This window comes from Lonchura striata, chromosome 6, assembly GCF_050655825.1.
Source record: "Lonchura striata isolate lonStrDom1 chromosome 6, ASM5065582v1, whole genome shotgun sequence".
NCBI lineage: Eukaryota > Metazoa > Chordata > Aves > Passeriformes > Estrildidae > Lonchura > Lonchura striata.
This window is the reverse complement of record NC_140708.1, coordinates 22,515,383-22,543,355: the sequence shown is the minus strand read 5'-3', so window position 1 is coordinate 22,543,355 and position 27,973 is coordinate 22,515,383. Positions and strand designations below refer to the sequence as shown.

Here is a 27,973-nt window from a genome sequence, read left to right as displayed (position 1 = left end):
CGCTCTCCTTTGTGAGAAATCTGAGGCTTTGTAAATCCAAGCTTTACAGATAAGTTTTACCTTAATTTTCTTGGCAGAACCTGAGTTCAGGATCCTGTTACCCTCACAGTAGTTATTTCTAGGTTAAGAAGCTCAGCCTCAGCCAACAACATATCTTACACTGGCTATTAGCACAGGTTCAACCACCTGAAGCAGACAACTGCTGCTTGGATCTCTCCCAAAGTGCCAGACTTAGTTCCTAAAAGAGCAGCATCCCAAGCATTTGATATCTGTGCAGTAATTCAGACTCAGAATCTCATCCAGTAATTTGAGTCCATGAAAAAGGCAGACACTTCCAGAGACCTCAGAAGAATAGCAATTTTTTTTTTTTTTTTTGCTTTGCAATTATGCCTTGGTACTCGTAGTCGGCTCTTGAGCCAGGATCTAAAAGAAAGTTTTACAAATTAATTTGTAAGAACCTTTCTCTGTGCCTTTTGAAACACAAAAGACCTGATGAATTGAGTACAAAGGGCTGTGTGCACTATTTGAGCCCATTATAGAGCACATAGCTCCTTTGTTCAATCACAATTTAGCATATGAATTTTCTGTTTAATTAAAATTTGGAGGGGGGGAAAAAACCCTATTTTAGGAAGTTCTCCTGACAGGCTGTTTTCTTCTTTATAAGATAATAGCTTCAATGCAGAGAGGAGGAGGAAGTAAGCAACATCATTGTTCTGTTTTCAGCCAGAAAAGCTGAAGGTAGGATGTTTTGCTCAATTCTGAATTCAGTGGAACTGAGAGTCAAGAACCGTGGCAATATCTCACAGATAAACTTGTCCCCAACAGCAGGACCAGCTGATGATGGGAAGTGAGTCATGAGACCCTGCAGTTCTGCCTCCACAGCTCCTGTTTGAAATATAAGCTCCTGTGGGCTGGGCAACAAGCTCCTTCTCACAGCTCCTGCTGAGCCCTTGTAGTTGAATGACAGTCTGCTTCAATTTGCCAGGACTATCTTGTGGCTGTGGCAGTCCTGAAACCTGGGCCATCTGAGGACAGGGCTCATCCTGAGGTCCTTCAGACATTGCCAGAGGCTTTCCCCAGAATACAGTGACACATCCATCTTAAAAAAGGTGGCAATACAAGATGCCCCTGCACAACGTCCCCACTAAACCTGTCACTGCACAGCACACTAAACAGTGTTGCACTAATGAGAGCTGTTAGCAGTGGTCTGGTACAACTCACATTTCTACTGGCTTTAAGCCTACAGAGCCTATTTGAGGTTAAATATTGCAGAATAACAGTGATTAAGGTATTTGAAATATATTTACAATGGCCCTGTAATAGCAGCAATAGCCTGCACCAATTACAAGGAAAGAGAAGCCTCAGCAAACAGAAAAATGCTTGGAAAATAAGTATTTTGTGTGTGGTAAAAAAACTGACACTAATCTAATTTTCACAATATTTTTCAACACAAATGGTGTCAGCACCCACAACTGCAAATTCATTTCCTTGACAAAAACAAGAAGCATCGAACTTCATAAATGGGGTGCTAGTTTGCAAGGTGCAAGAACCTTGAGATGCAATTTAAAGAGTGTGAAAATAAATGACAAATATTTCTTAGCATCAACAGCCATGTTAGAATCATATAACCAGAAGTTTGTTCCCTAACACTCAGATCTAGGACTCCACCAACTGCTTCTCATTTTAGAATATTTCACACCTTCTCCTAGTTACACTGGTGTCAACTCTTATTGTAGTTATCCAGAGTTAAGCACTAGTAGCCTCTCTCCTCAACACCTGAACCTAAGGTAGCAAGGGAATCTGGAAGCAAACTACAACAGAACCAAACTGACTGTAACCAGGTAGAAACAACTACATTTCTTCTTCCCATTTCACACTGGCGATTATATTCTGCTTTCTTTACTTGATAGCCATATCTTTCTCCTGCAGACCATTGTGTGTTGGGAACAAGTTGCAATATGCCTATCTGGACACTAACGGCCAGACTTCTGGGGTCCCTGCTTTTTGGGGAAGGTTAGATAAACCATGTTGGGCCAGCCTGTTCAGAGGCAGAAACCTGATACATCACCTCGTGCCAAATGTCACCTCTTCCTGAGATACGGGTACAGGGGAGAAGGTGAAAGGGGACAGAAGTTCTAGCTCTGTGACATGATACATCATTACACTGGAGAAGAGCATCCCTAATTTTTCACATTAAGAATTGCTGGCAACAGCAGTGTCTGTGTCCAGCTCTCTGGATTATCCTAATAGTGGGAGAACAACTGGCTGTAACTTGATACCATGGCAGCCAGACTGGGAGCACTTGTCTGTTGAGCACTGCTGTAGAAGTGCACATCAGACTAGCTAGAGGTTCTTGGGCACCTGAGACCCCAGCACACTTGACTTGGGCATGTGATAGATTCCATTTTGGGAAGAGTTGCCACTCAAGTTGTTTCTCTGTATGTGTTCCATCCCCCAGCTTTCTGCTTCTTCTTTCCCCAGCTGGTCTAGGCTCTGGGGGTGCAGCTCTTCCTGACTGGTTTCTTCCTCCTGTCAACAAGAAGAAAGTGTGACCTGCAATGTCAGCAAGCTACCAAGAAGTCTAGCAACACTGTAGGGGAAAGGCAAGGATGTGTATGGTACTAAAATATCTTCCCACATTCTCTCAGAAATTAGAACAAGCCTGCCTATTAAAGATCACTGCTGCAATACACTGATGAATACACATTCAAACTTTAGACAAACAAGGAGAGATTCATCCCTTTTCATCCTTTATGAGCACATTCACAGAAATGCTGTGGCACAGCAAATATGCAAACAAACACTTGCATAAGATTTTGGGTATGTTCACTTGAGTAGGACCTCACAAAACACTCTTCCAGATGTGAAGGGATCACAAGACTACTCTGCAAAAGAGAGACTTTTTAACTCTGTTAGGTCAATTTCTTCTGTTTGGCTATTTCCATTATTGAAGCCACAAAACCATGGAGTAGTGACATGGCTCCCACATGCCTTGCTGCCTTTGACTTTAAAACTGAAAATCCAAAATACAGTGCCTGACTCAAAATGGGCACTCTTTGGCAAAAGTCACAATTCTGGAGTGATATGCTGTAAGCACACAGCTGACCAATCTTCCATCACACGTGTGATAAATAATCCACAGGCAAGATGTTAAGATCACAGTCCACAACAGCCATGAGCTGCTCTTGCTGGAAAGGACAGTTCGATCATTTTAATGTCTGAGGATGAACAGTTAGAAAGCAACTGAAGACAGGCAAATTTTATCCACTGCCACAGGGCTGAGGTTGGCCTCAAAGGAGCCAGAAGGTGTGTTTAAAGGTATTAGGGTTAACTGTGGGGAAATGAAAACAAGAGGCTTTATGTCATTTTGCTTAAACAGAAAAGGATTGATCATACACCGTGCACAAGCCTTTTTATCTTAAGTCAATAAAGAGTGGAAAAGCAAAGATGATACCAGGCTCTTTCTCCCAGCAGAGCTAGTCACCTGATCTGAAGCTGGTTCAAACACATGGTGGAGGGCAACCAACCTTAAGAACATCACCCAGTGGTTTGCCCAACAGATCCTTCCTCTTCAGCTCTTTTCTTTCTGGTACATCGAGCTTGTTCACCACTGCATCAATCTTGGAGCCAATACTGTTTATGGACTGTTCCAGCTGCAGCACACGATGCAGGAGGCTGAGGGAAACATGGAGAGCATTTGTAAGCTTTTTCTTGTGATGAGTAAAGGGATTTGCTGCAGACATTCCAGAAACCTCAATTAGAAGTGAATGCTCCCAGATCACTGATTATGTCACCAGCTAGTGACCCTGCTACACTGTGTTTTCATCTGTAATCAGTGGTTTTGCTTAGGATGGATCCCAGCCTAGACACAGCATAATTCCATTATTAAATATTGCACCTGCCTCTCCTTTGATATGGTTCTATGTGGTTTGCTCAGTGTTTCTCTGTAGCAGAATCAAGATATACTGATTCACTCTGCTGTGTTTATCCTGTGCTCCTCCTATGGAGGAAATGGCCAAGTGTTATTCTTGGACCTGAAGGATAAAGGCCAACTAGGCTATAAATCAAGGATATTTATTGCTACAAGACCTTCTGTAAAGGTATCAACTTTCCTTGGCCCAGTTTGGGCCACTTTCTGACCTGAAACATGACAGCATATTGCTTGTGGCTAGATGATAGATGCTGAGGTTATTCAAGAGGCAGAAAGCAAAATTTCTTAACTCAGTCTTTTACAGGAACAAGTAAACAACATTATTAGAACAGTCCCAGTTATCTCCTGACCTGCTTATTTACACATGTGCAAGATAAAAGGGAGGAGACCTTACTGAAACTGCTCAGCACCACTGTAAAGAGTGAAGGGGAAGGAAGCAGCAGGAAATGGGACCCCTCATTCACAGGGTGTTTAAACTACTGAGGGCACAAACATACACTTGGAACTCTTCTTTGGAGACCCAGGTGGCCTTATTGGTGTGGTTATTCCTTGCTTCCATGTAGGTCAGATTCTCATCCAGATTGTTATCACCATAGGATTTCCCTAGATTTTCAATCTCTGTATTCAGAGCAACCTGGAAAACAAATAAACTGCTGCAAATATGGATAATAACTCTGTGGTTGGCTTTACTGTCAATGACACAGAGCTTCACAGGCAACAATACACTCAGCTGCATGCAGGTAGAGTTGGAACTATATTTTATTACCTGCTTAGTTTATACCATAAAACCAAAGTTTCACTTTGGAGTATATCTACCAGACAGAAGATTTTTTTTTTCTTGCCCCATTTTTTTACCCTTTTTGCCTCTAGGTCACTCTTCATCTGCTGTTGCTCCTCTTCATCAAGGATGTGGTTGCCATCTTTGTCAAATCTGGAGAAAGCTGCTGTGATCTCATGGTCTGCATGGCCCAGTCTGCAAAAGAATAGAAAGAGAAAGCTCAAAGCATAGAATCATACTGTTAAGCTGTAACAGAGTGGGAATTTTGAAATCAGTGTAGTGTTTCCTCCTGCCAGTAATAAACCTAAACATCCCAAATGGGCAAGAGATAGTTACACAAACCTATTTAGAACAGGAAATTAAAATTTTGAGGAAAAATAAAATTTTTAAATCTTAAATTGCCCAGATCAAAGCAAATTGCTCTCCTTGTCTTGAAAAGCAGAAAATTTAAATTACCTGTATTACTAAGAGAAAGGACTAAGTAGACATCCCTCAAACTGACTCACTTACTCCTTCAAGCTGTTCTTGAAGTCTTCAAAGTCTAGTTGCTTTGTTCCATTCTGCAGGGCTTTCTGCACATCAGAAATCCGCTCCTTCTTCAGCTTCAGCCTCATGAGTGTCCGGTTGTAGCTCTGTTACCAAAGATACAGACACGGAATCATGCACACAGAACAGTGAAAAGTAGAGCAGAGTGGGCAATATGATACAAGTGAGCATATGCTAAGTAATAGCAGGAGTTTTCAAGCTTTCCACAAGCAAAAAATAAAGCAGTGCTGTATGAACCTCATCTCTAAACTAGAATCACACCTTCAGAGTGACACTAACATGCTAACCCTCTGCTTTTCTCGCCCCAGTTCTTCCTTTATCTGATTTCCCAACACATCAGCTGTTTGAGATAATGTCTCAAATACTATTCCTTTTAGAATATTGGTCCCACAGCAGAACTGTGACCTTGCAGGAACTTTTCTGGAATTTGCCCATGGGAAAGACGGATTTAACCTTCTAAAATTGTGCCACAGTAACAGGCTCAACTTAGTACAACAGGACTTGCCATGTTATCAATCAAAGTACATTTTATGAAGGACTGAAAGAGCTTTGCCTAGAGACTATACTGGGAAGAAAGTCTCTCAGAGACACTACATCAAGAAACAGGATTCCCCCAAAACCTGCTTTGTCATCTTCACATTGCCAAAGGGTCTGTGACCTCAATTTATCTCAGAAAGGAAATTTGACTCTTGTGCACACAAAGAAGGGGGATCTGGAGTTGGCAACTACTGTTTCTCTCTAGTAAATTCTACTTGGGTCAGGGACTTTTAAAAAAATCCTTCATGATTTGGCTAGAAAGTAGCACAGCTTTCACTATGCATCACCTGCTTCAAGATGTCAGAGAGTTGCAGCTCATCCTTCTGGCTCGACAGCTCCTCCTTGACTTCTGAGTAGGTGTCATTGATGATGGCCAGAAACATGTTCTAGGAAAAGGGGAAGAAGTGAGATAAATATGCATGAGGCATCTTGCCTGCTCCAGCACCTAAAGCAGCAAGAAACAGGCACAGATGTGCAATACTTAGTTAAACAAGGAGTTGTTTCCCTATGGGGTATCTCTTGGGCAAATTAAAGAGGGTCAAGAAAAGGCCTATTTCAGCCACACCATGTTTTCTAAAGTTTTTGCAATTAAAGCAGTAGCTGAAAGTACATTTGTTCCCACCTCAAATACTACCTTTGGTAGCTTCTCTTGCAAACTCTTAGGTTACATATGGACTCCTGACAGTGGGTGTTTATTATGAGCATCCCTCTGCATCCATTGCCTAGGAAGCCAGTCAGTTTCAGTCTTCACTTTAACAGATGTTGGCCCTTAATCACCCTATGATCAAATCCCCAGTTGTAGTAACACACTCTCTGCCTACTGTGGCCTATTTGCACTGCAAAGCTATTGTAACAGAAATTCCTTTCCTGAGTATTTGCATGTAGCCCAGGGATTGTCAGGAGGGGTCTCTCAAACACTGCTTTCATTACAGGGACAAGGAGGATGTTGTTGCTTACCAGAAGCACAAAGAAAACAAAGAACACGTAGGTGACAAAGTAAATAGGCCCAAGGACTCTATTGGCATTGTCAATGGAATTGTAGTCAAAATCACCGAGAATGATCCGAAACTGGGTGAAACTGGGGGAAAGAAAGAGCACAGGGTCACACAAAGGCACACACAAACAGTCCTGAGGTGAACATGAACATTCCTGCAGCCCAGATGGGCACAGGCACAAACCAGAGCAGGGTCTAGGTCTCTCCAGAGTGGCAAGTTGAATGCATCTGTAGTATTTCAGGGGTGAAGCAAGCTGATCTGGTTAGAGCAAGAGGAAAATAGAACATGGTTTCCACACAAATTCAGATTGTCCAAAGTGTGTTTTGGTATAAATAGGAGTCAAAAACAAAACAACCAGAATTTTCCCTGATTAAAGCTATTTGACTCAACAAAGCCATCTCTTTTTGTGAGACTCTGGAGAGGTGTTAGAACTGGACAGTGCTCTTCAACCTTTTGTAGTTCATAGCCCCTATAATGATGGAAGTTTAAGTGTATTGATCCTAATCTTCCTTATCTCTGTTTTCTCTTGTAGACCCTTCAGAGGCTAGACCTGGATGCCCAGAGGTCTGTGGGACACAAGCTGAAAACCATTGCTGTGGCAGATACTTCCATTAACATCACACATTACTTGAACAGGCCCATGGACTGCAGGACTGTCTGAGATGGGATTTTAACTCACTTCCCCAGCATTCCCTTCTGTGTGTGCTCATCCACACACTGGTCATCCTCCATCTCAGATATATTGATCAGTATCTGTGGGACTTCTATGGAAATATATATCCTTACCAATATCCACCATATATCTTGTCCTCACTGATAAAACACCAGACAAACAGAAATCTGCCTGTAGCCCTCAGTTTTCTTACTGTGTTCCTTTATCCTTAAAGATGTCGCAACGAGAAGGCTGTGAGCAACTTATCAACCATTGTGACTTTATTAAAATGAGATACAACAGGTGTCTGATTGTCATTGAGATTTGCAACTGGGGAGAAGGGTAGAAACCAGTTTAAATTATTTTGATAAATCATGGAAACATGGTACCAACTTTCACACTTACATGCATTTAACAAAGGTACTGAAGTTTTCCACTTGGGTCCCAAAAAGAAGGTAACCCAGCTGGGCATAGGCAAAGAAGACAATGAAGAACATAATGGCAAAGCCCAGGATGTCCTTGGCACAACGTGCCAGCGTGGAGGAGAGCTGGGTCATTGTTTTGTTAAAGCTAATGTACTTGAATATCTGCAGGATGGAAGAATGGGAACAAAGTTAGGCCAAACCATCAGCTAGATCAGGCTCTCTCATGCATGCACATGCTTCCTAAGACAAGAGGTTCTCTACACGACCAAAGTACTGAAGAGAAAGGTGGGTAGGGAGTGGTGGCTTAGTCTTCAGGACATTTATCCCAGGTGTACCACCATCCTTCTCTGGGCTCATAAACATATGACTTTGATTCCTTTGTCAGAGGAAAATATAAACAGGGACTGCTAGAAGGCCCAATCTCTTAAGGCTGATGAGGAGCCCCTTGGTGGCTTTCTGCCACACCAAGATGCTTTAGTTGAAATGCAAAGTCCATGTCAGCAGATGAGTAATTTCCAGCTCTTGAGTGACCAGCATGAAAAAAATACATGGTTTGCAAGATTATCCTCAAGAATACCAAAATAGTATAGGATGGACAAAGTTACATGGTACTCAGCATTTTCTAAAACCACTTTTACACCACAGTGTCTGAGCTCATATCCCTGACTGTTACCTCTAAATAACTGACCTCAGAATGCAGGATGAAAAGTTGCCCAGATTTACTGCAGAACAGAGCATGTGACTTTGAGGAAAAGTCTGTTCTATAGCTATTACACTCATTTACTCAGAGGGATGGAAGAGAAAACCCTTAAGCTATCTAGAAGGAGAGGCCTGACTGGAAACCTGGCACCTCCCAGATCCCCTACAGTACCTTGATCCAGGCAAAAAATAAGTTGACTGCATTCATATTGTTGTACTGTGTCTGCCAGAATGCCAGGAATTCAAAGTCTGCGTAGGTGTTGGGGTGTTCCAGCAACTCTCCCAGCAGCCTGTTCACCTCAGTGGTGCGAAAGATGTGAAACCCAATGGCAACAATGGAGAGCTGCAAAGAGGAAGAGGAATAGTCTGCAGTGGTCACTGTTCCTATGCTTTCCATGGAAATTAAAATGTCACAGAACTCATTGCAGTCCTAATTCAGAGCTACAGTCTAGTGGTGGGCTATGAAAGTATGGTCTTGATGTGCTGAATGATAGAGACTTCACAGTTTCTTGGACATCTCTAAGAAAGCACTTTCTTCTAGCAGTTCTTCCAGACACAAGAGCTGTTCATTTAAGTATTAGAGCAAAACACGTGTCAGTTCTTGTCTATCTAGACTAATTTCTACATTCCTTCATTTATTTTGGCTCTTACACATCTCTGCTATTCCTGCCCCCCAAAAAAGTACGCAAGGATCCTCACCAGAATGACAACCACATCCAGAATGTTCCAGATGCTGGCGAAGTACTGAAACTTGTGGATACGGAGCTCCAAAGCCTCTTCCACCACATAGTAGAAGATGAAGACACAGAATACAATTTCACAGGCCACAATGAAGAAGTCCCATGCGCTGACATAGCGTATAAGCTTCACTGTCCGGATTTGCCAGGAGGGAACAGCACCACCAGTGGCTGGAAACTCAACCACTAACCTTGAAGGGGACAAGGAAACAATTTCAAACTAGAGGATGGAAGCCCAGAGATTTTTTTGAGAGGCATTGAACTTGAGCATGAGCTATCCACCGGACCATGAGTGGAAGCATTGTGTATGTTTTTATGGAGCCATACCTCTGCTGCTTCACTGCCTGTGATAGGAAAGGGTGAAAAGTCACAAGAAGTATGACTGGTTATTTCAGGAAGACCAAGACTTCTCACTAAACCATACAATTTCTACTGACATCACTCAGTAGTAGTGTGTGTGTGGGGGGGGGGGGAGAGGGGGGGTTGGTCACCATCCCACTGGTGGATCATACTAAAATACTTGCATTTTAAGAAATAAATTGAGGCATTGAGGAAGATGCAAGAGGCTGAAGAATTTTCATCAGGACTCAGCTTACCTCAGAACACAGAACAGATTGATATTTGCATTATACACAGAGAAATCAATAAAGACAACTCGTGTTCCCCGATCCAGCCACAGTTTCTCCTTCAAGACCTGCAGGGCTTCAGCACTCTCTTCTCTGGTCATCTTGAAGTCTATGTAGTATCCTCCCCCACTGTAACTGGTTAGTCTTCCCCAGTGAGATGAACCACCTAGCTCCTCCTCAGAATGGTACCTCCACCTGCAACAGACAAGGCACAAAGAAAGGCTTCACCTGCCCAGGCTTGAATATGGCCTCGTGTCCTGGAAAAATTAAATCTTCAAGGGGCAGAGCAGTTCTCAATTGAAGATCCTATACATTGGTAACCATTATGGTTGGTTTTCTGATTTAGTGCTTCCCAGCAGTGACACAACATTATCTGCAATACTATGGAGGGGAAATGCTGAGGTCTGTTGGCTATATCACTCTTGTTTTCATGGGGGTTATTCTCAGGATCTACTCTCTTACTTTCTACCACATCACACACAACCATCTGCTTAGAATGCTCTTGTACTTGTGCAGTGAGCAGAGATATTAAACTGCAGCTACCTCACATTACTATAGAGAAACAAGTTATCAAGATGAAAGGGATGCACTCCCTTTTCTCTGGCTCCTGAAATCCCAGAAGAAAGCAAATAGCAACTTGCCAGCTAAATGCCAGCTTGCCATTTGATGGATCTGGCTGTGAAGGTCTTTATTTATCCTCACTCTCTTAAAAATAGGCAACAATTTCTTCCTGTATCACCACTGGATTTTTTTCATGGCTTTGCTAACATGAAAACTCATTCTGTTGTACCACTCATTCCATAGTGCTTCCCCACAAAGAGACACTAGACCTTATTGATAGACAAAAAGGACTTTCTGCCTCTGACTGCAAGGGGAATTCCAGCCTTAAGTGAGAAACTCACCCCCAGCATCCTGCAGCTCAGCAGTTCTTATTTGAACTAGAAGAGACTAATTTGGATTAGATGTACTTACGCCGTTCCATTGATGAGCCCAAAGGAGACCCTTTCCTCCTTGTCTTCAGAGTATACATCATAGCAGCCCGAGATTTCCTCCTTGAAGTCATCATGGACCACACAGGAGTTGTTCTTCACCTTCAGCTGTCTCATGCGTGGGACACCCAGCAGCAGGTTCTCATAGTAGATGTATGACTGGGTGCTGTGTGCTGCCAGGGACTCGTTGTTGTACCACTTTGTCCAGTAAAGGTTATCCAGCAGGGGACCTTGTGCATACTGCAGAGGAGGCAGAGGAGAGCAACTCTCTTGTAGCTCACACATCAGAGAATTTTCTTAGTCTGGGATTGGGGTAGTGAGACCTGATCCATCCCTCTCGAGTCACCAAGATGGAAAATAGTAGAAGTTTGTGTTGCAATGTATGCTAAGGAGATGAAAAACCAGGGCTGGTGGTAGAAGAGGGATGCTGGGTAGCAGGATCATCATTGCTTTTTCACAGGCCTGTAATGTGTCTGTGGCACCTTCTGTGCATAATGATGAGACAAAAGCCCTACAAGTCTCATTGTGTCTCCTACTTCAGCCAGCATAAGTCCCAAGGAATTGCCTTGGCACAAGTTGCGAATGATGAAAAGCGTGTGTGCCAGTGTCCTGGAAACAGTGGTGGAGAAACAGTAGTGCCATTGTTTGCTGGAGTGTTTTAATATGACAGGAAAAGGCAACTCTAATTGACAAATAACCTCTGGCTGTCAGAGATAAGTGGTTGCAATAACTCAATGTTCTTCACTGAGGCTCTTATTATTCTTTCACCCATTCTTTTACAGAAATATGTTAGACCCCAGGTGTTTGTCCCCTTTATTCTCTTTGATAAAAGTCACTGCAAATTTTAATCCATCTTCTTCCTAAAGAATCTATAGATTAGACAAGCCCAGTCATTAATTACAGGCAGGTTAATTTTGATGTTCTTAAAGTGTCATGAAGATGGACATAGGCTATTACTAAGGCACCAGCTTGAAGACATTGAACTCTAGGATTCAAAGGCACTTTTGTCACAAGAAAACCTGAAGTAAAATTCCTTGGCTTCTCTAGGCCAGTACTTCCTACCTGTGCAATGACCTGATGCTTGTATCATCAAAATTATTTTGTTATGTCCCACCTGTTTTACTGGGAAATGGATTCTTCTGGGCACACACAAAAGTTAGCCTAGCCAGTATTCTGGACATAGTGCTCAGGGATAAACTATACTTTAAATCAGTAATATTTTGCATGCAAATGTTATTGTGACTATTGCTAGTAGCTGGCAAAACCTTGTGGCAGCAAAATATCTTGCTGGAATCACTAGATTTCAGGGAACTGAATATCCCAGTCTAGCTGAGTTTCAGGGTTCCCCATGGCAGGCCGGATTTGTACTCACCACCCAGAAGTCAGCCATGCTGCCAATGGACTGGAAGGAGATACGGCCATCTGTAGAGGTCTGCAGGAAGAGCTCAGACATCACTTTGGTGTAGTAATAGGCATTGGAACTTGTCATTCCATATGTCACTAAGAGAACAAGAGGAGGGTCCTTTCTTATACCTGAATATTGGAGCCTGATATAACCGTATTTAGATATTCACTTTCTATGTACTTTATATTTTCACAGGTAAGCTGAACAAGGCACAGGAGAATAAAACTTAGGGCTTTCTGCTTTCTTAGGGATTTACAGACTTATCTACCATGTGTTGGAGAGTTTAAACAGTCAGACTGACTGGCTATAAGAGTTAAGTAGTAAGAGAAGACCATTGAAAGATACAACTGAACATTCTGGATAACAACTTTTGATCCCAGACAGAATTTCTGAGGGAAATTTTATTTCTCAGAACAAAGTCCATGACCTATATTTTGAATTTCTGATGTGAAGTCATGAAGACCACCCTATTTTCCCAAGTGAAAAGCTCCAGCTAAGTTTTCATTTACCAAGAAACCCAAGGAGGAGCAGGCTCTGACTTCCACAAACACATTGTTTCAACTCTCCAGTGCCCCTTCCTTCAGAAAAACTTCCATCATGGTGATCACTAAGAACATGTCTGACTCTTGAAAGGACACCAGGAAAATAAAGCACCTGACACTCAAGACACAACCCCCCACACCTCCTGGATGAGTCAGTGTGTGACAACACGTACATCTGTGTGCGTGTCTTGGTTCTTTAGGAAGAGTGACTGGAGCACTCTCTCCCTGGGCCAGCATGATAGCAACTTAGGGTGGTATTGTCTGTCCATCTCTCCTGCCATAAGGTCCATGAAATATAACCCTCTTCAATGCCCCATGCCACAGGTGCTCACTTGTGATAACAAATGAACCTTTGCAAAACCAAACAGCCATTGTCTTACTGACACAAAGTCCATATTAGCATTAGCATTCAGTACAGGGACACATTATATTCACTCAAGAACAACAGGGTGAGCTGCCATCTGCTTTATCACCTCAGCCACCCATCCAGTCTCAGAGGGGAAAATCTCCCTGAATTGTGTGTTTGCTACCAGGAAGTTTCTAGAGCTTCTCTCCAGGTGTTGAGCATTTGCTGTGAAACTGAGAAAAGACCTTGGGCAGATTCTCCTAGGGCTGTGGAGTCAATGGCTAGAACTGATAATGCCAATCAGAAAATACTGCTGAAGTCTAACCAACATCAGTTAGCATTGGCCAGTAATTTTACTTCTCTGTCCAGCATCAATTCTGTAGGTTATTGACAACTTCTTGCTGCTGTGAGCACCCATACAATAAATGTAACATTTACAGCAGAGCAAGGAAGACAAGTAATAAAATCTCACATTATTCCCCTCACACTGCACACAGAAATGGTGCCTATGAGATGTGACAGCTACTCACAGAGACAGATGTCCACCAAGAACATAACATAGACCAGCAGCTCTCGCAGGGTGGTCTTCACGTAAAGCTCCCTGTTCTCAGCCGTGTTCTCAGTCAGCGTAGTGCCCCACAGACCTGTTTGGTATAAAGAAGGGACTGTAGAGATTTTGTGGCCATTCTCAAGGGCCATGTAAGGAGCTGTAGGCCTGTTGCAAAAAAGCACTGTTGGGAGTTGAAGTTTTGTGGCTTTTCAAGACCAAGCCACTCTTCATTTCAAAACTTGACCTGTAAAAATTTGCTAAATACCCCTAAGAAGAACCATTCCAGCATGAATAAAAGATTTGTAGCTAACCAACACTGAAATATATTGGCTTTTTTCTTGCTAAATCACTATTTAGTTTTATATTTCTTCTGTTTTCTGTTCATTATAGCCTGATCTTTTCCTGACTGTTTTCCAGCTTAATCTTTGCAGAAGTTCAGTCTTTGTCCCAAATGCTCTTGAAACTGTAATATTTCATCTCAGTCAGCCATGTGCCAACAGCTGAGCTTCTGAGAGGTCTTTCATTGCAGAACTGCATCTCGTGTTAGCTTTACAACTATTACTCCTTTTAGTGTATAAGGAACCAATAGGCCCCAAATATTTGTCTCTTGCTCACCTAAAAACACTTGCAGTTTTCTTCTTAGTCATAAAACTCAATCAAATAACCCAACTCAGTATTTTCAGCATTACATTTAGAGCCAAATTATCTTCAGAACATCTAACAATGGAGTTTAGCTGAATCCAATACACCAGTTGCACCAGCTAAAGATCCTATTTCTTCACACAACTCATTAAATGTCACCAGGATTGTCAATCAATAAGAGAGAAATACTTCCTTTAAAAGGAGCCTTGATATTTTGTGTTTGATGAACCACCTAATACCATTAGCGTGTTTGTTTGTTCTTTTTGTAATGGCTTTTTGTTGTGATTTCTGGAATGCTCCTGAAGTTGAAAGGCACAAGAACTTTCAATTGAAAGCCTAGTGATGAAAGCCTTGTCAATAATTGCCATAGTCTTGCTGCTTTCTGCAGCTCCTAGAGAGCTCAGCCCTGATTCCTATCCCCAGTAGGATGCAACAACCATCTTCCTGCAGACCTGGATCAAAGCTGATCAAAGGCCCCACATCTGAAGTCATCTCTGGCAGATGACAAACTTCTTTTTTGTCTGGAGCAAGCAGAATTGTTCCAATGGTCTGCATTTATCCTGTCATTTTGCTAGCTCTTTGGCATCTCAAGAGATTTGAGAGTTTTTTGCACCATTAACTACCATAGGGACTCACAGCATCTGCTGTCACATCTGGGCAGACAAACCAGTAGCCTGTTCTGGACAGTCCAGACCAGTAACAGAAATGACAGCCTGGAGATGATCTGCATGAACTCCTTTAGAGGAGAAAGTACCACATGATCTACAGGAATCTTCACAATGGAGAAAAACATGGGCAAATATTTTTCCCATCTCTTCAGGTCACTTTTAAATTACAGCCTTCATCCTTAGATATGATTACACCACAGTAACAGGTTTCTTTGGATTTTTTTTCCCATGAGCAGGGAACGCCTACTTATCCATATGTTTGGAGCAAATGCACAGACCTTCTTTACTTTGAGAGCAGAAGTGCACTCAGGAACACCTAAATGCAAGGAGGAGACTCAAAATATCCTTGAGAACTGGGTTCAGAGATTTGCCTAAAATGATACCTGGAGGATCATGAGTCTGGTCCAGTCCTTTCAGAGGGCATGCAATAGTTGCAATACTGTATCAGCTGAGGTTTATTTTCAGCTATGTCTTTAGGAAACATTCCAGGGAAATCTATCACCTCATACATGAAGCATGTCCCCATCTGTGTCTCCCTATGGCACCACCTACCCCCTTGGGCATGCAGCTATTTTGGATATGACATTTGGAGTAGAAGGACTCAAGGCTAGAAGTTATCCAGTCTTCCTTATGGCACCTTGAATGACCATCCAGCACTCACATGGCTGAGCAAAGAAAAAACAACAGAATCCAGAAAACAGGCTGTGAATGCAATTCATGAATAAGTCCCACCTTCCTGATAATAACAAGTGACTGATAAGAATTACTGGCAACACCTGCATTATCTTCTGAGTGTGTTTTTATACCAGACTCGTGACCCAGGTGAGTGACTAGCTCACAGTCTCAGGTACAGCTGGAGACCCTCTTCCAAAGGCAATGGGAAGCTGGGTATTCCTCATCAACCACCATACACCCAGATACCCAGCAAAGTGTGCCCATGGGCTGGCCATGAAACAGCAGAGGAGGCAGGCAGGACCCAGAGCTGCTTGGACACTGCTTAGAGAGGAACATCCTGAGCAGTGGCACTAGGAGCAGCAGCTACTCACTACTAACCCAGCACAGTAACTGATGAGGATAAGAAAAAAGCTTAATAATCCAATTATTACCACTAGCTATGGACACGCAATCCCCAAAAAAATGGTTTTCAAGCAAAAAACCCAACCTCTCAAACTCTCATTGTCTGACTTATATGTACTACTTCTATTTTCCATGTGAGACGCCAAGATGATTAAATGGAAAGGGAAGGGGGAAAGCCAGCAATGGAGAGGCAATGAAAAATGATGAGTGCCTAGTAAAGATGCAAAGGAAGGAGGAAAATTCTTCAAGGAAAATGTCCCCACTTCTGTGAGGCTCAAAGAGGCCTTTGGATTCCCAGCTTTGGTATTTCCTACAGCCCTATTTATTACCCTTAGTGTCAGGACAAACTGCTGCAACAGTCAGAAGAAGAAAATGATGCAGTATCCTGATGGTTATCATCATTTGCATGCTCCAAATTCAACTCAGGCATCTCATAAACAGAAATTTGATGTTAAAATATGGATATGTCTTTCCATTTCAAGCCTCAAACAATGCTTAGAAAAAGCATTTCAGAATAAACCAGGTAAATTATACACTGCCTACGAGTAATCTGTAGTTAGCTACCAAACCCACTCAGCACTGTTCCTTGGCCAGGAGAAATCTCTAAAGTCTCTGCTCTGAATTCTATGTGAATTAGTAGTGTTAGACTGTAATGGCAATGACAAAAGTATTGCTCACAGGGGGGCTGTGCAGTTCAGGACCAAGCTATACTGTTATTCACTCACTTGTACTGTTAGAGGGTATGGCTCTGAGAAAGGTTCTTGTCTTCCAAGTGAGGAAAAAAAGACACATTGTCAAGATTTTTTTTTCTTTGCTTTATCTTTCCTGTTTTTAAAATATTGGGATTTTGTGCCTTCTATAAGAAACTGTTCAAATAATGCCCTTACCCAGGACTGTATTCTGACAGGAGACTTATCTTGCCCCCGGGTTTTGTTTGCCTCTGAATAAGCCTACATAATATTTCATTCCCCTTTGTCTTTTAAACTGGGAAAGAGCACCTCTTTCAGCTATCTTCAAGCAAAGCAGTATTTGATACATTGCTGTAATCCCCTACATTTCAGTCCTGACAGTGCTAGATTTTTTCTGGTAGATAGGTCTATCAGTTCTTATGTTACTGTAGCACAGGGGCCAGTACCATTCTATCTAGAAAATGCACACAAAGACAGAATAATCTCACCACCACAGTGATGACTCCTGGAGATTCAGAGCACCTGAGCTCTGCCAACAGATTCACTGCATGACCTTGAGCACAGCACTAAGTCTCTTACCTTGTACTAAAGGTAACAGGACAGATCATGAAGCTGTAGTAAGGCACACAGACCATGGACGCTCCTTTCAGGTCAGCCAAAGATGATCTCTGGTGTAGTGCTACTGCATGTTGAACAGATCCCTGGGCTACATAGAAACCTCATAGAAACCTCTGCCTTCTGCATCCCTTCTCTTCCTCCCCTCACCATTGCTCTGAGGGCTAATAAGTCCCTTCTAATGGGATATTGGAGATTTACCTCGGATGCCTCTGAAGATGTAGAAGCAGCACTTGAGGAAAGGACTTGTCTTCCCATTCACAGCTTTGCTCTGTTCTTCCTGGTAGGGCAGTGAATCCCCAACCTCTTCAAAATTCTCGTAGGGATTCTCCAGGACAGACTTGGGGTTGTAGATGGTTTGAATTTTCAAGGAGGTAGAGGGAGAGCCATTGTAAACAGGATTATCCCAAGCTTTCTTCCCCACTGTCTCCAGTTCATGCACCTCTGATACTTTAAAGCGGCTCTCAGCTCTGTTGTTTAGGTGAGACAAATTCATGACTACTCCCTGCCAGCAGAAGTACTTTTTAGCTGGAATTGTGACGATTCCCTGCCCAGGCTGGAATTAAAAGTTAGCAGAGAGATAATGAGTGCCAAACAGCTTGTCTGCCTCAGCAGCCAGGAGAGGGCACACCAGCAGCTCCCTACAGAGAGTCAGCATCCTCTCTTTCTTTTATACCGGCTCAGCTGGTGACACGGACCAGAGGGGTGGCACTGCCCCTCGTTAGAACCACCGTCAGCCCTATTATCCCTGGGAACACCGACAAGCCCAGGAGTGCTTCTCTGCTCCGTACGGGCAAGAGCAGACCTCGGTGCCGCGGTGAGAGGAGGAGGCTGCCCGGGGCGGGGGGAGCGGGGCCGGCGGCTCCCGCGGCAGCGAGCGCCGGGGAGCGGCTCCCGAGGCGGGCAGGTGCACAGCATCCTCCTCCTTGCCGATTGTAAAGGCAGGGGTGAAACGCGAGAGTAAATGTAGTGATCGTTTTGGAAACCAGGGGAGTGGAATTTCCTGATTTCGAGGTATTTCCAAAAGCCCTGCAGAAGCCTGTTTAAAAGGAAAAAAAATAAAAAAAACAAACAAACGAACAAAAAAAAAAACCCAAAAACAAACACAAACCAACAGAAAACACAGCCACCAAAAAAAAAAAAAAAAAAAAAGGCAAAAAACCCCCCAAAACCACTCCAAAACAAACAAACAAATAAACAATCCCCCAACCAAACCCTAACAAACAAACAAACAAACAATCCCCCAACCAAACCCTAACAAACAAAAACCCCATCAAAATAACAAGCAGGCAAAACTGCCAGTAGCAGTGGCTGGGAGTTGCCTGCATCCACTTTGCCACTGGCCAACTGCAAGCAGTCATCCCGGGCACCGCAGGTCCTGCAGGTCTGTGACTGTGCCCTGAGGGATCCCAGAGCTTAACCCCAGGACAGCACACTTGTCTTGGTGATGAGACTATAAAAGAATGTGTAGCCTGAGCCTGGTCCTTCCTCAGGTCTGAATACATAATTCAGAAGAGGTGCCTCTCCATGGGTACTGAGGGTTGCTATTTTTCTGACATTACCCAAGGAAGCAACATGACTTTCACACCTGTAGGCCCAAATAAGAATGTTTTCTTTGGACTCTGATGTCCATACAGGTGATGTTGCCAAGCCAGCTAGGATATGAGAGATGTCCCCTAGATGTCACCTAAGATGGTGGCACTAAGCAGCTTCTTGAACAACAGTGAGACAAGACCTAACTTGGCACAGGGTACTAAGAGAGCAGCCTTAGTGGCAGGAAAGTCACTGGAGGTTTGGGTTGGATCCTTTGACTGAATTTAGTATTATTAGGGCCTGTTGTATTTTATTACTCCCTAGCCAGATGAAAACAGTGGCATGGAATCAGCAGGTTCAACGATGGGAAGCATTTGCAGAGCTCCCAAGCAGCAGCAATGCCAGAGCCACCCAGCTGCACTCCTGGGACCCCTGGTACAGCAGATACCCCTGCCCATGCACAAGTAGCACGACTTATGTGCAGAGCTGCTGCTTTGGGGAACATGGGGTTTTTTTCACAGTGCAGCTCTTGCTGCCTATGGCACAGCACATCCTACCTCATCCTTCAGGAGCCAGGTACAGTGCAGAGCTGCCTTCTCAGTGTCTGGGGCACAGAGCAGGTGGTGGCAGGGGTGGCATTATCCTGTATTGAAAGACCAAGTCACCCACGTAGCCTGGAAGACAGGCCATGTCTGTGTCACCTGATTTTGAAGAGCCTAACACAAGGCAGAACCAAGAACACTCTATAATTAAGGAAACACATGCAACACTTTACAGGCAGCATGAGGCAACTCAATTTATGTTGGTCTAAAAACCTCCTTTTCAGACAGTAAACGTGAATGATGGGAGATGTGTCAGCTGGGGGAGAATGTGATCCAAACTTTAGGACCTCATAGATCACTCTGCTATGCCCTCTGTGGTGTTTGATGTAAGCCCGTGTGGAGCAGCAGTATTTCCTGGCTAAGGAACAGTGAATGTTTGGTAGCATCTGTGAACACTTACCTCACATCTCTTTTCCTTAGAGTGCCTTGGGCCTTATTTGCCAAACTTCCATTCTTGTGAAAACCAGCCAGCAGAATTTCTCCTCTCCATTCTTCTTTTTCCCCTTCTTTATTGAGATCCATTTTTCAGCATGCCTAGAAAAAACCTTTCAGAGATACCAAGGGAAGACTGTTTCTAAAACCAGAAACCAATATCACAATGGGATTCAGCATGTTAGAATAAGACAAAGTACCACAGCCACTGAAGTTTTTCTTTCAGTGTACCAAGCACACAGACATTTAAATATCCCACATTTAATTCCTCTGTGTAAAGAGAAGAGAGCATCAAAGAGTTCATAAATTCCCCCCAAAAAAGCACTCTCAAACACTGAATTAGAACTACAAAGCATTTAGATGTCATGAATAGGAAAAAAAGTCCTCTCAGTTAATAAGAGCAGTCATTTGTTGGGACTGAAGGCAAGTCTGCTCACCAGACCCAAGAGGTCAGGCTGCCCAGGAGCTCATCAGCCACTGCTGAAGCAGCCCTGGCAGGAACATTTTCACCTGCTAGAGGTGATGCTGGGACAGCAGTTACAGACCAACTTTCTGTGCTGAATAGAGCTGGTAGAGGACCAGAAGTATCCAGCTCTATAACAGAATCAGTTTCAGCACAGATTTTGAACAATACTTTTAGTTTTCTTCCAGTAGCTTAATCATCGTCACTGAGGTTTAAAGTTTTACAGTTGCCTTGTTCTTGAGAAATCTTGTATATAAGTTTAGCACTACACAGTATTCTATAGTCACTCTTCACTGCAACTAAAACAAACAAAGAAAGAGACACAACCATGCATAAACAATTCTATATCCAAGTTCCTGTTTTCATACTTAAGGTGCCATGTTAGTTCTCTTGGCAATAATCCATTTTCAGCAGGTTCTCATCAACACAAGCATTTGGTTCCCACTTCCAGGCAACAAAAACAGAGCTAGAGATAGTTGCTATCTCTATGCATTGCATCAGGAATAGAGAAAGGGAAAGTGGTGGTGACAGCTTAATTTTTTTTTTTTATTATTTCTGATGTTTAGATTAGTGCTGTACCTTGCTGTACCAATCAATTAGTTGATTAGCATAGTACCTTGGTGTTGAGTAAACTGTTTATGAGACATTTTGAAAAATTTCCTAGCACAGTGTGTTGATGTCCATGTGTTTTCATTACTTTTCATTTAAATAAAGTCTTCTCTGATGATCTCTTTTTTTTTGCATCAAACAGGTGTATTTTATCTACATTTTAATAATACCATTCTTATTCTAGTTATGTTCAGAGGCTAAGGAATTCAACCATCTCATGAGAGACTTGTTGAGGAATCAGCACAAAAGGTGCTTGCTGTAGACCAAGATATAAGAACTGTTTCAGTAAGCAACCCTACATGTCTCCAATGTGTCACGATAAATCTGCCTGAGGAGAAGGTGAGAGAATGAAGGACATTTTAGCTAAGGAATTGAAATTGACCTATAAAAACTTGTTACCATGATGTACAACTTAGCAGCAAGTTTTCACAAACATCTGTACAAAGATGTATTTCCTAACACATTGGAGAGCTCTCTTACATTCATCTACCCATGCAGTGGCCTTCAGTGGGGACTTCACTGGCTGGCTGCAGATTCACAGGGACTATGCATGTGCGACTCCACCTGACCAGAAAGTAGCAGGTATAGGATGAAGTTATCAGGTCCTTTAAAATATAATGTTGATTTGTCATCTTTTTAGAATACAGAACTGAATTTTCTTGATCTCTAAATACAGTTTTGATTACAAAGAACCTTTACTGTCACTCTGCAGGGCGTTGTTTTTCTTAAGACTTCACTGTAATAGGTGCAACTGTGGAGATCCATGTGTGGGCATGTTACCACACACACGTGTAGCAGACACACTGTGCTCCGAGGAACTGTCTGGGCCAACTGGTGTTGCTGGGAGAAAGTCTGTGTGTGACACACCGTGGGCAGTGATGAACACCCAGCTTGCACCACGCCTAAGACACAGGAGCACCTCAGGAGGACCAGCTTCAAAACAAAAGGTATTTCCTCTTGTGCAACAAAACCAGCTCTGGGGTGGCAACCAACTCACAATTTACTCCCAGAGGTGACCCACACTTGTTACAAATCAGGCAGCTTCTATCAAGGGGCTCAAGGAGCCACTCTTCATAAGCTGGGCTGCTGTCAGTACCAGGGTGTTTGGATACAGGCTGCTCCTTTTACCCAGATTTATCACAGCCAGCAAGAAGAGGGACACACACAGTCTGTGTCCCATGGTGTACACAAACACCTGCCACTGTCCCTGCAAAGACAAAGCAGGACTTGGATCAAAGATTTCATCCCCAGCCCAGCTATCTGCCAGATGCAAGAGAGTCTCTGAATAATATACCTGAGAACACAGCAGGCTGCAAGCTTGTGTTGAACAAGTGCAATGAGAAGAAGGAATGCTGATCTCTCTTGGTTTTTGGGGAATGTTGCATTAATACATGAGCTAACACATAGAGGAAAAAAATAGCAGGAGATGTGAGAGATGAGATTATAGTTTCCATCAGCTTTGTTAACAGAAGCAAGCACGATGGAGAATTACGGGGCTACATCCAGCTTTCTGATGGGATATCATAATTCATATAATGGGAGACTAGTAAAAGAAGATCGGTGTTGTGGAATTGTTTCCCTCCTCCAGAATCTGTGTGCCTGCTGGTGTTCCCAGTTTTGGATGCACCAGCACTTTTTAAAGCATTTAATCTCTGAAGTGTAGGTAATGCCTGTGGTGTTTTTAGTTTATTCACAGTAAACCTTGCACCAAAATATTGTTTGGTTTCATTAGCTATTATTTATACTTCAGTGCTTTTCATCTGCTCCTCAGTGAAGTACTTTTAAGTTTAGTAAAGCACTTAAATTCACTACTGTGGCCACCTAGGTTTGCTGGGCAGCTCTAAGCGTATGGCTACAAACTGGCACAGGGTTGCCCTGTTTGGAAAAAGCTCACTTGGAGCACCATTGATCTTTTCTGCCTTTTTGGAGGAATCCCACGAGGATGGAGCTCCAACCTCTCAGCGATGGCAGTCCAGCCCACCCCAGACACGTGCACCCGTCTCAGCTGGGGCGAGATTCTTCAGCGGGATGGAGGCTCCAAGGGCGCCGCCGCCTCCCGCTCCCGGTGCCGCCGCGGCCCCGCAGGAGCGCTCGGGCCGGCTCGCTCCGCCTGCGCCGCCCGGCCCCGGCCGCACGGTGGCGGCAGCGCTCCGCCCCGCGCCGGCCCGGGCGCGCCGCGGGCCCGGGCCCCGCCGCCCTCCCCGCCCCGGCCCCGCCGCCCTCCCCCGAGGTTGTGGAGGTCCCAGCGGGTCCCTTCCCGCACCGACCCCCGGCCCGGTGCCACAGGCCGCGCATCCCCGGGACACGCCCGTCTCGCGCCCTTCGTGCAGCTGGTCCCCCCCGCCGGCATTGCCCCCTCCCCAGGTGGCTCTTCTGCATGGAACTACACTCCCCAGCAGCCACGAGCACTGGAAATCCCAATCCCACCAGTCCTCACCTTCTATACCAAATTGGGCTCGTCCTTTATCAAACTCAGTCAATTACTGCCTGTCACCCCGCTTAACAAAGGCAATGCGGGCAGAGCTAGCACAGCCTCGGCAAGACCCAGCCTGCCCTTGCCAGGACAAAGCAGCAGCACTCTCCTACAGCCAGGAGCAAGGCAGCCAGGCTTCTTTAAATGCTCAGCAGAGCACTCAGCTATCAACTAATCCCACCTGAGAACCAGGGCAGGTGTATGTGATGAAGGGAGTGCAATTTATTCCACATGGGAAAACTTTTTCTGGCTGATGACTGATCCGTGCATATCATGCACAAGCTACAGCACGAGTGGCAGACGTATGCTATGGAGGACATACTGTGGCCATCTGCTGAAAGTTGCCAGGCTCTTTGCAGTTTAACTTGCATTAACATCATTGCATGTTGACTTTAGGAATACTTCCACCTCTCAGGGCCTCTGGCAGGGGCAGGCAATGCCGATATCTCTTGTGGAATAATTTAGGGAAAGTCAAAGGGTGGGGCTGGGGGTATAAAACTGGATTGGCAGTTTTAAATCCTCAGCACTGGTTAACTGTCATGTAACTCATTCCTGGATGGAGAACTTATCCTGCCTGTTCCTGTCATGCCTGGAGCAAACTTTAGCAATGAGAGATACTGAAATCACGGTCATCCAGGGCAAAACATCAGACATCTCTTGATACCTGCTGCAGGAGTATCCCTCTCCCCCTCCTCTAGCAGCTGTCAAGTGTCAGCAGTTGACGTTTTGATGTTGTTTTCCCCATAGTCTATGGCTAAGGCTCACATTAACACAGGCTGAAGAGGAGATACCCTTTTCCCATGGGTGAAAGAAATGTTTGTGATACATCCAGCAGCTCCAGAAGAAGGGCAGAGTCCCTGCATCTGAAGGCCTGGCATCTCCTGCGATCAGCTGTGAGCCCCAGGGAGGAAATGCAAAAGGACGAATCCTGATATCTTTGGAAACCAAGACAGGAACCCTCTGGACACTAAAGAGCTGCTCTAGTTTTACCTCAGCACATCCTGAGCTCACTCCACTGTTCTTCTGGAGAAAGGTGTTGGCTAAGTCCTGGCTAGAGATCAGAGAAGCAGATTTCTCAGGAACTGCAAATGATTCTCTGGTTTTCTCTAACCAAATAATTGTTTAGATGAAAATAATTTGTCTGCAGTGCAATTATATCCATTCAACCTGCACAGTGCCATGCTGCACAGTACTTATTTTTCTCTACTTATTCCTCACCATATAATTCCAAATAATCCATGAAGCTTATATTTTATAGGTAGGCAGACAAGGTGGGAAAGGCTTAGGTGACCATTTGAACACCCAGAGTCTGTCATCAGTTTTGGGATTAGGTGCTCTATACGATTGATATTCAGGGATGAGCCAACAACTGGATTGAGCCAGGTTTTTTAAGGATATACTTGAGTGATTGAGAAAGAGGAGGTGAAGAAGGAGTTGGGGCCAAACCAGTCTCTGGCAACATTGTCTGTTTGCACATCAGTTAGCTCCTATCTGTGTTCCAGTGCTTTCCAGACTCATTCTATCTCAGCATTCAGGCATGTTAGCTGGGATCCTGGAGTATCTGTGGGCTGCCCCCAGCATATTGCAGAAGCTGTGATCAGGTGGGGACATCATTGGGCAGGAGACATAGCAGTCCCTTGGTACTGGTTTGAGGGGTACTATCCTGACAGGCATTTATCCCCCAAAGCTGTACAGCTGAGTATCACACATGAAACCAAAACTTTGCTGCTGCAGGACAGGCAGCAATGGATTCTGCCTGGATTCTCCCTGTGTGATATTTTTGCTGTTCAGGGAGGCTCTTCAAGTTTTAGAGTTGCTAATCTTTACATGCAAATCCTTTTTCAGAATTGTTATTCCCAAGGCACACCATCGAGTCAGCGGGCTATTTAAAAAGCAAAATGGCACAGTGGACAAACAAAGAAAACCCTCAGGCTTTGGGTGTCCCCAGTGCCAAGCAGAATCAGACAGTCCCTCCCTGTGTCTATCGTGTGCCTCTATTTGTACACCTACAGTTCGCCCTGCTTGCAGTGTGGCATTGTGAGCACACGCTCCACTGTTGTCCACAGACTCTTATCTGCAAACTGCTGTCTCACCAAGTTACTCTCCCAGTGCAGGTTTGGATAGTTGACTCTTCACCTCAAACTAGAGCTTTGTATTTGTCTAATGAATTGCATCCTATTATTTAGTTCAGTCCATGTATCTCATTTGCAAAGATCTGACTGGAAATCTAAACAGGGTGACCTCCAACACATTTTCTACTCTTCCTAGTCCAGCACAGTCTACAGGAGGAAGTCTGGTCTTTTGCTCCATCTTTCTTCACATGTATCAGCAGGAAAATTCAAAGTAGCTGTACTGTGGCTATGGTTCCCAGAGTTGTTCCAGCAACCCTCAGACTGAAAGTGGGAGCTCTTAGCCCAGTTTCCCAACACCTCCACAACCATCTTCATCTAGGTAAAATTAGGAGGATAAGAACAGTGGTGATAATGTCATGTAACTCTATACCAAAAGCCATAAAATTCTGCTACTTCACCCTTACCTTGCTTTCTTTTCACAAAGAATCAGGAATAAAATCACCTGGCATTATCAATTAGAGAAGGTTGAAGTAATTTCCATGCCAACATTGGTTTTTCTTGAAGTTTATACCTGAATCCTCTGTAAACATGATCCTCTCAAACACAGCTTGAACAAAGGAAAACACACACCTTCCAAAACACACCAAATGTTTGTGTGAATGTGTGTGGTGATCAATCACCTGCTCACCTCTCCAGTGTCATGAGGACCAGACTTTGTAAGAACCCTTTGTAGAGTGACATTTTGAATGAGACTGCTGTGTTAGCATTGTCACAAGATTTCAGAGACAAAATGAGGATGCTTTAAAAAGGTGACAGAAGTAGCTAAGAGCAGATTATCATCTGCTCGGGCTGCAGGGTCCCCTCAGTGTTACCTGCTCGGGACTTTTTTTATACTTGCAACAGAACTTTCTTTCTATTAACACTGCAAATACAAACACCAGGTAAATATGGGACATTTTTACCCACCAAAACTAACAGGAACCCAGAAGTCTGCAGCCCTTTACTTTAAATGAGGAGGTAGACATAGAAAGGCAAGAGTATTTTCAGCTCCACTCTTTAGAGGAGACAGAGTAGACAAGTTCTTTAAAGACCTGAAAAGGCAGCAAAACCAGGCAGGCAAGTAAGGGAGCAAGCAAGGAAGCCTAAAAATGTTCCTGGCCAGAAACCTACAGCTTGTAGGACCTTTTTGCTGTGCAGAAACATAACAGCTTGTAGGATATTTCTCCTTAAGGATTCAAAATGTCCACTACTGGGCCAGCCATGAATACTGCTGCAGCCCATACACCATGGTGGGGAGGCACTCTGCTCAGAGGGGAATCCTGAAGGATTTTCAGTTGCAAATGGACATAGACAAAGAGAGGAACACCATCCCTGTAGGCAAAAAAAAACAATTCCCAAAACCAATAAAATGCTGCTGACAATATATAGCTCTTCACTGTGGTAAGCAGAGAGCAAAAAGAAGAAAAGTGATGCTGGCTTCTGGAGGAGTACAAAGACTCTGCTCTAGTCCTGTTGTCCAAGAGGAAAGAAAATATTCACTTTAAAAGCAACTGAGGTATGGATGTAGACAAAGTTGGAAGCAGCAGACAGTGAGAGGCACGCCCCATCTTCGAGGTTTTTGTCTGTGTGCCATTGATAAGCCTAGAGCAGGGAGGCTTGGGTTGAGTGTCCAGCAAGTTTCTCCTTTGTCCTCCCTGCTTTCTATCCCAGCAGCATGTATGCATTCTCAGGGCAGCCCCACCAGTGTCTCCTGCCAGGGTATGCCTTCTTCCCCTAACAGGATTCTATCAGAAACCTCTCCAGGGTAAAAATGAATATCTGAGGTTCAGCCAGCAAGTATGTAAGGGAGACGCCTCCCAAATCTTTAGACCCCAGGTTATTTTTAACTTTGGTAAACTATTTTTGTTCTCCTAAACGTTGGGACAGTCCTCAAAAGGTCAGGCTGCTGTTGCAGCAAGGAGACAGGGTAGAAAGCAATGATGCAGAGCACGCACACAAACAGGATAAACAGTGGCAGGGGACACTGTGCTCTGCCCAAAAGGCAGCTGCAAACTGACCTTGGATGTGCCCTCACCATTCCCGGTGCTGCAATCTCCCCCTGTGCTGACTATGTGGCAACGTGTCCCCAGGGCTCACGCTCACAGCCACGCAGCATCGCCGCTCTCCCCACACGCCCGGGCATCCACCTGCAGACGCAAGTGGCTGTCGCGGACGTGTGAGCCGCATCCGAGCCCGGCTGACACCACGGAGCACGGGGCACTGTGGCACTGCCCACGCCACTCGGCTGGGTCGGGAGAGCTGCGCCAGGAGGTGCCGCTCCTGCAGCTCCCGCTCGGCGCC

The 27,973-nt window shown here is 44.2% G+C and overlaps 1 protein-coding gene across 1 annotated transcript; it reads right to left on the bottom strand.

Moving 5' to 3' along the window:
• Positions 1 to 590: 590 nt before the first annotated feature.
• PKD2L1 (polycystin 2 like 1, transient receptor potential cation channel) lies at positions 591 to 27,973 on the bottom strand. The gene is made up of 18 exons (XM_031505136.3): positions 27,691 to 27,973; positions 19,985 to 20,129; positions 19,540 to 19,625; positions 17,651 to 18,488; positions 13,739 to 13,852; positions 12,288 to 12,415; positions 10,899 to 11,155; positions 9,897 to 10,121; positions 9,263 to 9,491; positions 8,736 to 8,906; positions 7,845 to 8,026; positions 6,750 to 6,870; positions 6,080 to 6,178; positions 5,220 to 5,341; positions 4,787 to 4,904; positions 4,429 to 4,565; positions 3,528 to 3,675; positions 591 to 2,529 (listed from the first exon to the last, which is right to left on the bottom strand). The coding sequence occupies exons 4-18, from the start codon at positions 17,943 to 17,945 to the stop codon at positions 2,344 to 2,346; spliced, it is 2,532 nt and encodes an 843-aa protein (XP_031360996.2). The 5' UTR covers positions 17,946 to 18,488; positions 19,540 to 19,625; positions 19,985 to 20,129; positions 27,691 to 27,973; the 3' UTR covers positions 591 to 2,343.